The sequence below is a fragment of the Octopus bimaculoides genome, chromosome 15 (genome assembly GCF_001194135.2).
Source record: "Octopus bimaculoides isolate UCB-OBI-ISO-001 chromosome 15, ASM119413v2, whole genome shotgun sequence".
NCBI classification, from domain to species: domain Eukaryota; kingdom Metazoa; phylum Mollusca; class Cephalopoda; order Octopoda; family Octopodidae; genus Octopus; species Octopus bimaculoides.
In genome coordinates, this window is record NC_068995.1 from 24,989,852 (window position 1) to 25,008,356 (window position 18,505).

General features: G+C 36.5%; 1 protein-coding gene across 5 annotated transcripts in view; it reads left to right on the top strand.

Annotated features, from left to right (window-relative positions):
* Positions 1–18,505, top strand: part of LOC106872103 (pyroglutamyl-peptidase 1) — a 35,529-nt gene that overhangs the window by 12,464 nt on the left and 4,560 nt on the right. For 4 of the 5 annotated variants that reach the window (XM_052973203.1, XM_014918962.2, XM_014918963.2 and 1 more), the window contains exons 2-4: positions 6,625–6,674; positions 9,997–10,166; positions 18,046–18,275. In XM_052973203.1, the coding sequence (XP_052829163.1) occupies positions 6,641–6,674; positions 9,997–10,166; positions 18,046–18,275 (434 nt within the window). In that variant the 5' untranslated portion in view covers positions 6,625–6,640. Of the gene's footprint in view, positions 1–6,428; positions 6,528–6,624; positions 6,675–9,996; positions 10,167–18,045; positions 18,276–18,505 lie in introns of those variants that run through there. The other variant, XM_052973202.1, reaches the window with a different exon arrangement.

Genomic DNA, 18,505 nt, shown 5'->3' on the forward strand with positions numbered 1-18,505 from the left:
TGTCGACATTCGGCAGACTCTCTTTCTCCCATTCATTCTCTTTATTGAGCAATCTTTCGTAGTGACGTCTCCAAGCCTCTTTCTTTGCAGCCTCATTTAGTGCAAGTGAGCCATCATCCATGCGAACACATTTCTTTCCTACATCACGATTCTCTCTCACACACTGTCTTGCAACACGAAATACTTCAAGTCTTTGGTCCTCACGGCGCAGAATATAGGCAATTTTTTTCTTATCTGCTTCCCCTCTGGCTAAATAAACCTGTCGCCTGGCTTCCCTTCTGGCAGTCTGATACAATTCCCTGCTACCACTGTTCTTCCAGTCCTTCCAAGCCTGTTTCTTTCGTCTAGTAGCCCTAGCAGTCGTCTTATACTACAGCTATGAAATAAATTCATGAGCTTTTTTACAAATTTTGACCTCGTCTTATCTAAAGGTTGTGTTATACATGGAAATATATGTAATTTCTAATTTCAGCACACACAAAATACAAAAGGCTGCACTAAATATATAAAGAAATACAGAAATATTTAACTGAAATAAGTACTCCACTCACAAATTCTTTAAAAACCATAGACACAACTAGCACTAAGCATAGGTATACAGCAGAAAGGTTAGATACAATAATTTTAATTAAAGAATTGAAACAGAGCCATCAACAATACACATAATATGGGAACTGAAACTTTTCTGTGGGCAATGCTCAAAATGGTGAAATAAACTAGATTACAACAAAGAATAGTCACATGTAGCACCAAGGATTACAACTGAAATGGTACACCTTTTGTTTTGGCTTGTTGGTTTCCTTTTGTTAAGTTTTTTTTTTTTCTTTACTGTCTCTCAAAGTAACAATTAAAGGGGTGTCCTTTGGTTGTTTCTTTGAGGGTACACTCAAAACCCATCTGCTTTTTGAGAGGTAGATATATGTTACTTTTCCCCCAGCTATAATTTATTTTCAATAAATTCTAGTCAAGTTGGCAAAATTTTTGAAAAATATCTCTCTGGCACCATGGATAAAGTTAACAGATTAATTCTCCCCAGCCAACCTTACAGCTTTGACCAGTTTTATTGTGGAAACAGTAACTTTTGGGCCCTGCTGCTGTTGTTGCATGCTAGCTCCGTTGCTGCATGCCACTTTCTCTCCTCTTGTGCCTTTCCACTTCCTTGGGAATCTTCAAGTGCCTCTTCAACACATATAACAACTGGCATTTCTGCCCTGCAACATCGATTGCACCACTTTTGTTTCTGCACTCATGATGAGGTATAGCTTCAGGATGGATCTTTGATATTTGGTACTCATTAGGACCTGTATATCTATGCAGACCTCACTCAACATGTCATTTCTGATCACTTTGCTGCTGACAACCTGCCTGTATTATACCATAAGGGTCATAAAGAGACAAAAGTCAAATGTCCAACCCAATGTCTTTAACCATGACACTTGTGTTATAATTTCCTAAACTTGAGAACAAATGCACTAACTTGGTCTGTTGTCTCACCTCATTCTCAGTTTCAAAGACGAGCTACATAATCCAGGGTTTTCTTCAATTGATCCATTGAGGGTAGATTTTTTTGAGAAGATGTATGTTACTTTTCTCTTTGTCTTTTTTGTTTTTCAAATAAGGTGGCAAAATTTTTGTGACATATCTCTCTTACTGTCTCCAGCGAGCTGATTCATGTGTAATACCTCTTTTTTAGCTCAAGACTTTAGTGAACCTGTTCTTGTTATTGTCTATAGAAATTTCTTTGCGAGGCGATGACTACTGACCGAGACCTTTGGAAATGTGCTGTGCGTGAGAAGACCCGGCAAGCCAAGTAAGATCGTTGCCAGTGTCCCTGGACTGGTTCTTGTGCGGGTGGCACATGAGATGCACCATTTTGAGCGTGGCCGTTGCCAGTACCGCCTGACTGGCTCCTGTAGGATTTTCGAGCGAGATCGTTGCCAGTGCCCCTGGACTGGCTTGTGCGGGTGGCACATAAAAGACACCATTTCGAGCGTGGCCGTTTTCGTGCGGGTGACACATAAAAGCACCCACTACACTCTCTGAGTGGTTGGCGTTAGGAAGGGCATCCAGCTGTAGAAACTCTGCCAAATCAGACTGGAGCCTGGTGTTGCCATCCGGTTTCACCAGTCCTCAGTCAAATCGTCCAACCCATGCTAGCATGGAAAGCGGACGTTAAACGATGATGATGATGATGATGATGATTGCCAAATGCTTCTGGATTTTTCAAAGTGCCATTGTTTGCATGTTTGTTTAAATGACATAATAGTTTCATCCTTTTTTTTATAGTGTTTTATTTTTATAATTTTCAATAAGTTTTTCTTTTGTGAAATGTTTGGATGTAACTGGTGCTACAACTCTTGATATTATCAATTACTGCTACCCCAGATGAAAAAAGACACCATCTTTTCAAATTTGTAAATAAGTAAATATTTTTTAAATTGTGTAAATATTTAAAAAAACAAAATTTTATGTCTATTCTGTGGTAATAAAGTAGATATCTAAAGAATTCCAGAGTCTCTTATTTATAAATATGCCAAAGAGAAATGTTTTAACATTAAATGTAATGTAGTAATATGTAAACAATGGCAAAAGTGAAACATGGCACATCACCAGTAAATAGTAACTGTTTTTAATATAGGTACAGGACACACATTTGGCGTAACAAGGTTAGGTGGTTATATCAACCCCATATTTGATTGGAGTTGATATAATCAGAAGAAACTGCTTGTCTTTTCTTAGTAAAATAAGATATCAGGATGATCTTTGTGACAACCTTGGCTAAAATTGCTCAGATCATCAATGTTTCAGATGAATGAGAGCATGAAGAACTTTTGTCACTCTCCTTACATTTTGGAACAGCTGATAATGCTACTGTACCTGGTGAGTTTATCCTAAACCTAGGATGAACCTGCCATCACCACCAGTTGTTTAGAAGGACTGCTCTATTGATCTTCACGGATGCCTAGAGTACACCCAGGACACCATTGCTAATACTAACCTCTAACTTTCTATAAAATGCATGGGTTGACATTCCACTGACCACATTGTGACTGTTAGATGACTGTGAGCACCTTGAAATGTTTTAAACATCATCAACATTATGCACATAATCTTTGCTTTTGCTCAGTCTAAGATTGAAAGACCATTGTATATGTATGCATTTGTGTGTGTGTGTGCATGCATATGTGTGTGTCTAATTACTTTTGCATTCACACCACTTGTGTAGTGAACTCATAAACAAAATACATGGCTGCAGTTTAATGTGTGAAGACCAGTGAAATAGAGTAACTTCTTTGACAAAAAGTAAGGATTAGTATCAGAATTGTCATTTACCAAAAAGGGTCTCATCCAACCCATGCAAGCATGGAAAAAGCAAACAAAAACAATCATGATATATCTATTTTATTTATTTGCATATCTATAAATGTATACAGTGCATGAGAGATTGACTGACATGGTCTGGCAATATGAGGTTCTTGAGAAGACCTGCCCACGTCATTGAAACTGAGTTCTATAAGTGTTGTGTCCCACCCAAATTTAGAAAACTTCTCACACACCATACTACAACAAATCAAACTACATCTCTTCTCTTCATCACATTTCTACTTCATGCACTATGCTTAACTTCCACCCACCAATCCTGTCCTCTTGACCCTGTCTCACTGTATCATTGCTATCCACTAGCCCCCTCGACCTGTATGTTCCACCCACACATAACAGGAAAACTTTTCACACACCCTACCCCCAACAAACCAATCTACGTCTCTTCTCTTCCTCACATTTCCTCCTTCGTGTACTATGCCTACTCTCATTCTTCAGTTCTATCCTAATGGCCCTGTTTCTCTGTATCATTGCTATCCAGTAGCCCTCCTACTCTATATATACCCAGGTTTTCACCACTCACTTCCCCTCTGCACTCCCTAATCATGCTTCTTTGGCAATATCCTGCCACTTATTTTATGACCTTTGAACCTCAAGGGTATGCCCTGGCACTTACCACCATCTATATCTCTCTCTCTCTGCCTTTACTTGACCATCTCATTTATATTCTGATCCCTGTCCCTTGTTAGTATGTCCAGCACTTTACCACCAACTCTATCTTGCTCTCTCTCCTTCTCTTGCATTTCCCTCAGGTTGGGAAACCATGTATCTCCTTGGTGGCAGCACACCTGTTCCTGTCTTCATTCCTGATTGCTCTCTCTTTCTCCCTCTCTCTCTTTCCCTCTCTCTCTCTCTCTCTCTCACTGGCCAGGTAACCTTGTACCTCCTCTACAGCAAGACACCTGTCTCTGTCTCACTTTCATCATCTGACACAAGATCACCTCCTCCAATGCCCTTCCCCTCTCTAAAGATTTTTGTCTTGCAAGTTACTTGGTGACCCTGTCAGTGCAGGTGCCACTTAAAAAGCATCCAGTCCACACTGTAAAGTGGTTGGCATTTGGAAAGGCACCCAGCTGTAAAAACCTTGCCAAAACCGACCTCGCCTGTGATTGTGCCATGTAAAAAGCACTAAGTTCACTCTGCTAGGTGATTGGTGTTAGGAAGGGCATGCAACTGTAAAAATCCTGCAAAAACAGTCACAGAAGACTGGTGCAAGCTTCTGCCTGGCTGGTTCCTGTGAAACCGTCCCACCCTGCCAGCATGGAAAGCAGATGTTAAACAATGATGATGATGAGATAGTGTTTTATTGTTTAGTCTCTCCTTGCACATTCACACATAAAGTAAAGGTGACATACCTTTTCCCTTGTATATTTACAAAATATACTTTTATATATATAAAAAAATTGACCAAATATCCTACCTCTTCCCTATCCTCATCTCCATCACCAACTACATTTGATAAAGGAGCTACAAAATACAGCTATAATGAAAATGTCCACTCTTGGATATATCATAGGACATATTCTCCCCAGTCTCTCCTCTTAAGTTCGTTTGTACTTGATGTATCAGGTCATAATGGCAGAGATATAATAGTTATCTAAAACACACACACACTGTCAATAATTTTATGTGTGTTTACCACTTTGATCATAATACTAATTAAGTTTACATTTATGACCCAATAACTAATGTACAATTTCACAAGTTACAATGGTATAGATGATGATGATTGACAAAAGACTTGAATATCTAAAAATAATATAGAGTAAGCCTTGAACAAAAGTGAATATAACTGTGTATGTGAATTTTTAAGTGCCTGTTGTGACTTTACCATGAATTAATTGTTTTAGTTTCAACATGTAGTCTCAGATTAAAGGTACTTTGATATATCTTTTTTATAATTTTAAAATTATTTTTATTTTTATTTTGAATTCAACAAAGTTGATTTATTGCCAATCTGAAAAAAATGGTTTCTCTCCTATCACTAGAACTACAATTTTTTCCTGCTAAAATACTTGTTATCATCGTCATCAAAACATTATCATTTAACATCCATTTCCCATGATGGCATGAGTTGGATGGTTTGACAGGAGCTGGCCAACCAGAGAGTTGTCCAAGCTCCAATTGTCTGTTTTGGTATGGTTTCTACAGCTGGATGCCCTTCCTAATGCCAACCACTCTTTACAAACTGTGCTGGGTCCTTTTTGTGTGGCACTGGTATGAGTGCATTTTATGTGGCACTGACTCCTGTAAAACAAAGACCTCCTGGCTGGGAAAGGGAGTGGGGGCATGGCCATAAAAGACATGCCTGTATGTATGGATGGCCATGATTTTATTGAGGTTGATGTGTCTTGTCAAGTACAGCAAATCACTAGAAGTCTTGGTCCCTTGTCATCTCCTCGGTGAGGCCGAACATGAGAAATTATGATAAGGTAAATGCCTGTTAACTCGTTTCTTAGGTAAAACCTCAGAGTTTCTGAAACTAAAATGAAGAGTTCCTGACATATTTAGTAATTTTCTTTCATAACCAACTTTCAACTTAATTTTGTCTCTCTCTTCTCTCTTTTCTCACTTACCCTCTTTCACTCTCCTTCTTTCCCCTTTGCTCTCTCTTTCGTTAATCTTTTTGTTTGATATTATCATCATTTTAACAACATTAGTTGGAGGTTAGAAGTGTCTAGAAGGCAGTGTCTGCATTTGATTTGAAGAACTTCTCTCCCATTTTATGTACCCTTTACGTACAATTTATGTCTATTTATTATCTAGCATATATTATCTCTATATCATATTACATGATTATGCAAAGTCACTTCTCTTACACATTCACTAATAGTTTTGCTCTTTGTTACCTTCTCCACCCACTTTTATTCAGTCACATAGTTTAGATAATCATTTATCATATTAATTTACATGAAGTCAATAAAATGTTGATAAAGAAATGCTTGCTCACACTTTCCCAATTACATGATAACTTTTTCTCTAAAAGTTTTGGTATGTCAAATATCCATCTTGTTTTTGAGTTGCTAGGCAATGGACAAATAATGTCCACTGACTTTTACTGAGCATCATAGATGACCATTGCTCTTTCTGAAACAGAAATGGGGAGTGAAATTGGTTGCTCTGCTCATTTACAAATGAGTCATTCAGTTAAGTCAAAAATCTCTGTAAATAAATAAAATTGTTCAAATAAAGCATATTCAAAGCTTTGGCAATTAATTTTTTAAATTTTGTTTTGTTTTACAGATTGTCTAAAATAGGAATGCCAACAACCAAGAGAACTGTCCTTGTAACAGGTAAGAGGAGATTTTATTCATAAATGAAAGAGTTTTAAGTGTTTACACAGCAATACATGAAACATCATCAACAGTCACCTGTTTGTAACCTAATGCACTAAAATGCAATCGTAGTTTAGATCAGTTTACCATTGACTTTATTTGATCATTTTCAAAATATATTGAGTCACATAACCAATATAATTTCAGACATAATTAATAAATGATCAATGTATATAGAATTTGAGATTTGAGTCTGGAAAATGTTTTACATTAGAAGTAAATTACTGGGAGCTGAGTCAGGGATCTAATTTAGATTCTTGTTGAACCATTTCACTTTACTTGTTTCACACCAATCCCTTTTCTCTCATCCATAATTTTGAGCTTTTCTGTTTACACAAGGTCAGGTGAGTGTCATAGAACTTAAATAATCTGGCAAACAAGATCTTAATTTCTGGTCATACTTATTGTTTCTCTTTCTTCACTAATGTTATTCATTTTCTCATCCTTTGTAATTGAAAACTTTGTACCTTGTGTTTGCTGTGCAAGCTGTGTTAAGATTTTATATCTGAATGTTAATGAGACAAACAAGCAAAACAACTCAGACTAATAAAGAATTTATAACACTTGTCCGGAATATATGTTAACTCAGTTTAGCTTAATATTTCCAATTTTAATTGAAATTTTTGAGTCATCAACCATTTATAATTTTATGCAATTTTGAGCTGTCATTCCTAGCTTGAACACTCAGTGCAAATATTCCAATGTTGCAACCTTCACTAACATTGAATATTTGAAGCTAATATCTGCTGCACCTTATAAAGCTATCACCAGAGTAAACCAAAGTGTGATGTGATGCCAACTTGAAAATCACTAAAATAGGAGCTGTGTTATTAAGGTGTCTAAGTTCTGAGATTATGCTTGTATCCATTTCTGCAGAAAGTAGATTCATTAAGATTTAATTCAGTTAAAGTTGAAATAATGAAACCTTTTGAGTATAAATAGAAGCTGAATAATCTATATAGAGAGTTTTAAATCTTCCTTTCTTATAAATGAAGCAGTTTGGCTCAGCGGTTAAGGTTAACCTCCACTTACAAATTCTTACTCTAACCGTTTGGAAAAGTTACGTCTTTTAGTCTTATTTACAAGTACTCCAACAATTGTTACTCTCTTAATTTGCTAATTGTGTCCCACTCTTAACTTATTACATTCACTACATCTCTGTTACTCTTCCCACCGTCTCTGTGTCCCACCTTCTAGACAAATGTTATAAATTCATCATTAGTCTGAGTTCTTTTGCTTGTTTGTCTCATTAACATTCAGATAGAAAATCTTAACACAGCTTGCACAGCAAACATAAAGTACAAAGTCTTCAATTACAAAAGATGAGAAAATGACAGAATGAAATGCATGCCTTTCTGAATAACATTAGTGAAGAAAGAGAAACGATAAGTATGACCAGAAATTAAGAGCTGATCCTAGACTTGGTTTGCTAGATTATTTATGTTCTATGGCACTCACCTGATCTATTCCTTGTCATAATATTTCTCTTTTTTCCATTATTTGTGTTCTCTCCAACCTTCAACAACTCTAAATGAACATTAACCATATTAACCTAACACAGCTATTCAAACCTCTCTCCTAGAAGGGCCTAACAACTTTGCCCGTCTCAGTCAACAAAACAAGGAAATATCAAGCATAAATCTTTTCAATAGCACAAGTATCAGTTGTAGCTTTTATTGTTGAATTATATTGATCAAACATTTGAGTATGATCCATACAACCAGCACCCTGGTTATATATTTTTATTTTACCTGGGACCATGCTAGTACGCCGCAGTACACAATAAAGAGCATAAAGCTTTTTCTTATGTATTATGTTGTGTGGTAAGTGAAGAATTGTTGCATGCAGGTTTTTGTGATAAATGGGGACATGCTTTATTGTAAGACAAAGCCTATTGCATCCAGTTCATTGTTTAGCCTTTCTTTGTACGTCCACACCTTTCATTGATGCAGAAATTAGTAAATCTCTTTTCATGTTCCTGTATCTTTGATGACATTATTTCACTTTATTTAATCTTTTTTTTTACTGTCTCTGTTTATGGCAGGTGATTTAATACAAATAATGAAAATGGCAGACCAGCTGCTATTTTTATCATTTACGTGAGTCAGTTTCATGACTCACTGTCCTGAGAACAAGTACTATATTAGGATTGATTCAAATGACTCTTAACTCCATTTGCATTCATACATACACAAAAACATTATCCTTTTGACAACTTAGCAGAAATCAGTATCTTCTCATATCAGATTTATGATAACCACCACATTCACAAATAACTAAGAAGGAGGAATAGCTTCCACTCAAAACAAGATGGAGATAAAATAAACACCTTTGATATCTTATGTGATGTCACAATACCTGTGACCTCCTATGGATGAGTACAAAAGGAAAAAAACAAACCAATTAATGATTGAGAAGACAGTTTGAGAAATTGCAGAAGCAGCTTGATTTACATTTGCATTCTGTGGATTACTTACAGAAAAGTGTAGGGCCTAGCCCCACATTTATGGATGAAGTGATGCCTAGAACTCTTCAAGATCTCGAGAAAGATTAAGCATCTGTTAAAAAAAGAGAAATGTGTCATTTGAGAATAAAGTTAATATGAGGGAGAAAGATTAACATATATACAGATCTGAAGAGGAATCATTCAAGGGAACAGCCTCTCTTCCATCTTATTTGTAATCACACTGATCCCTTTGTCAATTATAGTGAACAAAGCTAAAGAAGAATACTCACTACAAAAGAATAGGGGAAAAGTGAATCATGCGTTTTTCAAGGAGAGGTGCGAAACTGCATTAGCCCTTAGTTTACTTACAAACAATCCCAGTTTAAATGCAGAAATATATGTTGTAGCAAAACTGCTGTTTGTCATGTAACGTAATTAATTAATATTTACTGTATTTTACGATTTATATAATTAATTTATATTTATGCTCAAACTTTGCGAATGTTCTTGGATCATTGTTTCCCAAGAATCCCAAAAATGTTTTTTTGTGGCACAGTGGTGTGTTGTGGCACACAGTTTGGCAGACACTATTCTAGAACATCTGTTGTGGTGTGATAAAAAGCATAATTAAACCAGACACTAGACTAATTCTGTGAAACAACAGATTGTTGTCCTCATCGCTGGTAGATAGATGGACTTTTACTGCTTAATGATGGTTAAACTGGAAAAAAACAAAAAAACTGAAATATGAAAATGTATAGAAGAAAATGAACTTAATATCTGTTTCGTTGTAATAAATTTTATTTTTTATCTTTTTTCTTCTTTTCTTAACAGGCTTCGGGCCTTTTGGAGTACACAAAGTCAATGCCAGTTGGGTTGTAGTACAACATGTAGCCAAACTAGGCCTTGGTGATGATGTCTGCCTTATTGTTAAAGAAGTACCTGTAGCTTATAAAAGTGTTAAAACTGATATTCCCTTGTTATGGTCTGAATTCAATCCTGTGGTGAGTGAGAAGAAAGAAAATATTATTTACATTAAACTGTTTATATATGGCATATTTGTTCAAAAACAAAATAATTTCTCCTTAACTTGGTGATCAAATTATGAACAATTGCTTAAAAATATACAGAAAATTTTCTCTGAAATTTTATTAACCTTTCTTTATATATAGAAGAAGCAACAAAAGATATTTCTTATCAAAAGATCTTTCATATAAAATGAAAATAAAATTTAGGTTAAATGAGAGAATTAAAGTAACTTTTGTCTTAAAAGTTTAGTTGACTTGTAGAAAAGATGATTGCAATTGTCTTCCATTCACATTAATGTGCTTACACTATGGTAAGCTTGGATTCAGGTAGCTGGGTCGGACTTAGGAGGTTAAGCCTTGCTGAGGAGTCAACAAGTGAAAGCAGTGCACAAAGAGATTGCATGTTACTATCCATGATGAAGATGATGATAATGATGAGGATGATGATGACTGTGATGGTAATAATATCAATAACAATTACTACACTTCATAGCAGTGGTAAAAGGGGCATCAGTTTGTGAAAACAACTGTGCTTCTTTATGTAGATATCGAATTTAACTAAATCTCATGCAGAGTAGCTTGAAAAAAATAGATATAATGCAAGGACGGAAAAACCTGTAGTAGGAAAATACACTAACCATAAAAATATTAATAGCAGGAAGAATATATATGAAATTAACCCACTGGAGCCATATTTTTGGTTTATCAGTAATTTCAGATTTGATGCAAAGCTGAATTCCCAACATAATGAGAACTGGTAAACCCACTGTTAAGAGCCAGTTACATTAGAAATAGATCACTCAATCAGAATAAAGATATGTCAGTGTAGTTTTAAGCTCTTGACAAATGTCTGTATACAGACAGCTTTATGTTAGGTGTTGTTTTCTATATTTGTTCCAATTTTTTTCAATCGTGAAGTTCATTACATCCAAACATTTCCAGAGAGGAAAGACAAAGGCATAGATTATTTACAACTTGTGAAGTAATGCAAATTTTAGAAGATTCTCATGAAAATCCATAAGAATTTGATGAAATATATATATAAAGAATGACTTGGAATTAGATGAAGATGAAAGATTTCAAGTGGAAAGTGTTAATGATATGTTTCAAGTGATGGGACATGGGTCTGGATCAGCTTATAGTAGCAGTGATACAATATTAGTGTTAGATTAACAGATTATTGGTTCCAGATAATATCCTCAATTTTTAAGCATTTTTTTTGTTTAATTACTTTATGTCAGTTTCATTTCATTTGAGAAATGAGCAACTTCTTTATCATAGTTGGCAACTTTGACAGACATGTTAACCAACATGTTGATAGTTTCTTTGACATATAATGAGGCTAGGGATATAATCTCAAAGAAAGGAGGGTGTAAGTCTCCTGGAATTCTGTGATACAACTGATCTGACAAATGGCAAGATGCACGCTTTAAGAAACCAGCCAACTACTTTATCACTTACCAATCTGGCAAACACGCAATTTGGATAAATTACATTATCACTGGGAAACCGGACTGAGAGGCTACTGAATTGATATGGTTGATAGGACAATAAAAGCTTAGTTACAGGCTTTGTAAACCAGTAAGAAAGGTGATAGTAATAAACATTATCAAATTACTGGAAGGTGGCCAAGTGACTAGTCTACGCAACTAAAGGTGAGGCAGAAAGGAAAAATGTTGTACTTGTTTTGCAACATGAGAATCAGACATGAAGTGTTCAGGATTGTGAGACAGAACTAAGATAGCATTGGTGAGAATTGTATTTGAAATGATGATGGTAAACTTGTTTGTGTTGGAACTGGTTGGAGAAAGTTCAGGGAGCTACTACCACTATTGACAACAGTGTAGGGCAGATTGTATGACGTTTGTGTTGGAATTGTGATGCTGCATGGTGGTGAGACATGGACTTTGAATGCAGAGAACCTGAGAAGACTGCAAGAAATGAAGTGTGCATGCACCAACGGATGTACAACATAAGTGTGAATAAGTGCTGAGAGAAAGACTGGGCATAAGAGGAATCAGATGTAGTGAGATAATATTAGAAACCATAATATATGCATATGGATGAGGACAGCTGCATATGGAAGTGTCGATCTCTAATTTTGGAAGGAACCTGTAGAATAGGTAGTCCTAAGAAGGTGTGGAATGAAGTGGTGAGAAACGATCGTCAGATGTTGAGCTTCACAGAGATGACAAGCGGTCAAGACTTCTGGTGATTTGCCGTGCTTGAGAAGACACATCAAACTAAGCCAAATTGTGATGGGCCATGCCCCGCCTCTTACACACACACACATATATAATCTGTTCTCTGTCAAAACTCTCCCTGCAGCCCATCTTCCCAATACCACCACCATCACTTCCTACCACCCACAATAACTACCTACTGCAGGCCCTTCTTCTTTCCCTCACATGCCTATCTGCATCCTCACATATCTACCATACCCCACTCCCATTTCTCTCACTATCACTTGCTACTTTCACCTCTTCCCCATCTTTAAACATCTCCCTTCACACTCTTATTGACCATCCCCCTCTATTCACTCTGTATCACTTGTACATCCCACCTCCGCTACTTATTGGTAGGTCCTGATGCATCTCCAACATCACTCTTTCTCTCTCACTCTGACTTTCTCTGTCTTTCTCTCTCTCTCACTCTGACTGTTCCTCTCTATCTTTCTCTCTAACTCTATCTTGCCTTCCTCTCCTTTCTCTTTTCCTACTGGGATTGCCAAGTATCCCCTCTGTAGTAAGACACCCCTCTGTAGTAAGACACCCCTCTCTATCCCTCTATAACACACTAACCTCTCACCTGGCACAAAGCCACTTCCTGCAGTTCTTACTCCCTTTTCCAGCTGAGAGGTTTTCATCTCACAAGTTGCTTGGCAATCCCACTGGTATCAGTGCTACACAAAAAAGCACTCAATACCCTCTCTAAAGTGGTTAGCATTAGGAAGGGTGTCCAGCCATAGAAACCATGCCAAAGCAGACCATGGAGCTTGGTGCAGCTCTCCATCTTGCCAGCTCCTGTCAAATAGTGCAACCCATGCCAACATGGATATTGGACATTAAATGGTGATAATGATGATGACAACTCTGCTTCTACTTTATTATCAGAATCTAGCTGAGAAGATACAATGTATTTGCAGTAGAATCTCAGAGTATCATTACATTCCAGAGTTGTCACACCAGAGTTGAACCCACAATTGCTGCAGTCCAATGACTAAAACAAGTAAAATAGTAAAAAGAAATTTTTATTACTTGTTTTCAGCATAGTATTTTGGTACATGAAACAAATGTTTGTAAATTCCACCCCCACCCAAGAACATATACATGGCACCTAACTCAACACACCTTACACAACCCACCCTTTCACCTCTAACTCTAATTCCCTCCTCCCCTGTTCTCTGCCATACTCTCCACCACCTTCTCTTTTTATGTCCATACCTCATCCTTCTGCCTAAAATCATTGTTTACTCTTCTATTCTCCCTTGATTATAGGGGCCACTTGAGATTCTTAGCCTTGGAGGTTACAAAGTGTTCTTCAGTAACGCTGGTGCTACACTAAAAACCCAGCACACTTTGTAAAGTGGTTGATGTTAGGAAGGGTATCCAGTCATAGAAACAATACCAGAGTAGACACTGGAGGATGATGCAGTCCTTTGACACATTGGTTCCTGTCAAACTGTCTAATCCTATTCCAGCATGGGAGCTGGATGTTAAATGATGATGATATATATCATCTTCATCATCATCATCATAATCATCATTTTTACATCTAACTTTCCTTGCTTCTATGGATTGGTCATGAGTACATTGGGGTAGATTTTTTTTCTGTTAGCAAATGTCCTTCCTGGTGCCAACTTGCGCCTGTTTCTCTGTGAGGTAATTATCTCCCAGTTTGCCAACAAATAGCCTAAACAAGGTTACACAGAGAACTGCAAACAAATGATATCATATGAATGAGACTTTTGAGCTTTTGTTTACAAAGGTGGTACAGTATGTCAAAAAACCCATATATGCTTTTGCAATGCCAGCAAATGGCACCATCCAGCTGAAAACACAAACGTACGTTTGTTTTTATCAAATTGCATATGTTATATATAAAAACAATTTAATATTAAACTGAAGACTTAATCAAAACTTTTTGGTTTAACTTTTACAAGGAAAAGATCGGCAGCGACTTCAAAGTTTTGGCTTGCTCACCTTCAAGACAGTTGGATTCAGGGAAGCAAGGGTAAATTTTGAAGTTACTCTACCAATCCTTTCCATTCGTATGTACATGCAGTTCTGCTAGTCTAGCATCCTTTGGATATGGGTAGCATCATATCTGTATTGAAAGTCAAGTCTTAAAAATCGAAATAAGAGTGTTTACTAACCAGTTTGTCAGATACATAACCATATTCTTCAGCAGCCTCAATATTTATTAACTTCTTTTTGTTAGATAAATTAAGTTTATAAATGCCATGTTATAAACCAGTTAGCTGTGAATACACAACTCTTCACAATACCATGGTCTTGTAATTGTTTAGCATTTTCAATGATCATTGGCTTCACATCCACACTTTTTCTTGTCTCTGAATCAGCCATTGCACTAACTTGTTTTTTCTGTTTCTTAGTATCATATATTGTTGAAGTATCTGTTTTATTCATGCATTCTACTTTTCACTTCTTTTCATATGCTGTATTCTATCAGTTTCCAGACACAATGTGAAAGTTACGTGCTTTTCTTCCTACGCCCTCCTCAAATTGGTTACTTTTGTAAACATTGGAATGTACTTTCAAAAATGGGTGGACAATTAGAAAACACTTAAGCACTGGGCAATAGATTGTCAGTCGCCAGTGATAATGCTTATGAAAAACAAACAGTGAAGTGCATCAAAAAATGCTGAAGAATGAGGTTTACTAGACTATTGGATCCCAGATTAATGGAACTTTACTGTAGGTTGTTGTTTGAGGTAAATTTAACTGCCCATTTTGCAAGTGCACTAAGAGCACCCCAAAGTTACATTATTAGAGGACTCCACAGGGTGTTTAATACCTTCAGAATGTGAACATATATACCAGTTATTGTTACTATTTTTATAGTGTCAAATTTAAGTGTTTGATATTTGTTAACAGAGTATCTAATTCAGGCAGTCAGTTTACAATTTTACATGTAGCTTCTTTTAATTTTGTACTTTTTTATAGGTTTCATTGTTGTTTGCTGTTGATAGCATTGTTATTGTTTACTCCTAAGCCAGTTAGAAAATTTTAAACGTTGGATACATAAACCAATAACACTGATTGTATAATTTCCTCTGGGTTCACTTTACAACATGGAAACAAAGGTCACTTTAAAGTTCAAAAGTCACTTTCAAATACATTTTTTTTTCATTTAGGATGTGTGAATTTTATCAATGTAGTTTGTACAGTACTAAACTCTCTTTTCTTTCCTATACTATAACACTAAAGAAAAGCCAATGTGTATACTTTTTACCAAGAATTAATTAGCCAAAATTAGGTCTATGTATCGTCAACAAATTTGTATCATCATCATCATCATCATTAATATTTAACATCTGTTTTCCATGCTTGTATGGGTTGGAAATTTTGACAGAAGCTAGCCAACCAGAGAGTTGGAGAGTTGTGCAAGCTTCCAATTGTGTGTTTTGGCATGGTTTCTATGGCTGGATGTCCTTCCTAATGCAAATCACTTTTTTTATGGGTACTTTCTTTATATGTGGCACTGGCATGAGTACTTTTTATGTGGCACCAGCACCTACAAGTTCACAAGACAAGGATCACGTGACTGAGAGAGGGAGTGATGGGACATAGTTGTAAAGGACATGCCTATATGTACGGATGGATATGATTTTACTTAGCTTGATGTCTCTTCCCAAGTACAGCAACTTTCCACAAATCTCAGTCGCTTGTCATCTCAGTGAAGCCTAGTGACTGAAGATCCTTTCTCACTACTTCGTTCCATGTCTTCCTGGGTCTGCCCTTTCCACAGGTTCCCTCCACAATTAGAGATCAGCACATTTTTATGCAGTTGTTCTCATCCTTTTGCATAACATGACTATACCAGTGTAGCCTTCTCTCTTGCACACTACACTTGATGCCTCATATACCCAATTTTTGTCTTAAATCATTTACACTCTGTTGTACATGAACACTGAAATTACCCAACCAGCAGAGCATACTGGCTTCATTTCTTTCAAGCCTTTGCATGTCCTCTGTAGTCATAGCCTATGATTCACTGCCACATAACATAGCTGTACATATACAGACATTAGAGTATCTGCTTTTCACTCTAAGGGAGAGGCCCTTTGTTACCAACTAAAATAGCTGTTTTCTGAATTTTGACCAGCCTATCCTTATTCTAGAAACTAAAGCTTCCTCTTCCACTACTAAGTTGATCACCTAGGTAATGGAAATTATCTATTACTTCTAAGGATCCCCACTCCCTGGACGCTTGAGTGAATCTATTTTCTGCACATTCCTAGTGTTTATTGTACCTGCACATCAGTCACCCACAAAGACTACTTTCTCTTTTAATCTTCTTGTGATATCACTGCACCTCTTATATGTCCATAGTCTGCACTGGGTACAATAAATGGAGTTTCTACCAACAACTTTTCTACATATTGAACAGGACCATCTCCCTATAGGGATCAGTGATTTGTCTGTTTTCCTACTTAGTTGGACTTTGGTCTTTGCTAAATAAACTCTAAGATCTCTTGATTCCAGACCTTGCTTCCTCATCTGAAATTTGTTCTCTAGTTCTTGTAGTGATTCAGCTATAAGAAGAAGGTCATCAGCATAGAGGAGCTCCCAAGGGCAATCAATCTTAAATTCTTCTGTTATGGCCTGGAGGACTGTGATAAACAAGAGAGAGCTGAGAACCAATCCTTGGTGGATTCCTACGTATACACTAAAATTTTTTGCTATACTCAATGCTAACTTTCACCTTACTGACAGTAGCTTTGTATATGGCTTGTACAGCTCTCACCAACCACACATCTGTCTCTAGTTTCCACATTGCCCATCAGATACGGGAGTGGGGGGACCCTGTCAAAGGCTTTCTCCCTGTCAACAAAAACCAAGTAAGAGGTTTCTTTGTGGCTAAATACTTCTGCAGTTCCCTCAGGAGGAAGACAGTATCAGTAGTGTCTCTACCTGGTACAGTACCAAAATGCATCTCATCTAAACTAACTCTCTTCCTAATAAGTTGAGCAATGACCCTTTATATAACATCCATCATCTGGTCTAGCAATGTGTTACCTTTGTCTAAGGCATCACCTTATTTCTCTTCTCCTTCATTTTCTAGATATGAAATATCTTACAAGTGAAGCATTTTATAAATCTTTCTTGAATTAAGAAACCATTCTTCAGGCTTCTCTTTCAGATTTTGTACTGATTAGTGTTCATTTCCTTTTCTCCTCCTAATTTCTCAGTGTATTAGAACATGTAAGGAATATTTCTCTACAGGAACAGATTGAGTGGGTGTGTGGTTATCTACAATACATTCAGTCATGCTATAGTGGAATTTACTTTTTTAACATATTAGGTCTGTAAAGCGATTTTTTTCCCAGATAAAAACTGCAACCTCTGGCTTTACACATAATTTAAGTATGTCATATGGGTAAAGTGGGAGATTTGACTGTGGACTGTCGCTGGTAAAGATTTTACTTTTATTGCATAATTTGAATGGAATTTCATTATTTGAGGATATAATATACCAACTAGCATGTCTGTCTTGTAAAAATAGAAACTAGTATCACGAGTTTATTTTGCAAATGTTGATTAGTTTCTTTAGTAGCAACAACAATGGTGACTCACAAAATAATAAGTTTTTTCTATTTTGTATGTTCTAGTTGGTAATCCATGTTGGTGTGTCAGGTATTGCCAACACATTGACTTTAGAGCAAATTGCCCACAATGATGGTTATTTTCTTGATGACATCAATGACTACCATCCAGAGAATAACAAATGTGTTGAAGGTGCTGAAGACACTATCAGCTCTGAGATCAATATGCAGCTGATCTGTGATGCTGTTAATAATTCTGACAAATTTACTGCAGTTGTGTCTGAAGATGCTGGACGGTAGGTTGCTTCATGTTTTATATATTTTGTGTACTTTCTACATTTTCATCTATCCTTCAAACTGTTATTAAATTACCTAAAGGTAGCAAACTGATAGAGTTGTTAGCATGGCAGACAAAATGCTTAGTGGCATTTTATTTGTCTTTACATTCTGAGTTCAAATTCTACCAAGGTTAACATTGCCTTTCATCCTTTTGGGGTCAATAAAATAAATACCAGTTGAGTGCTGG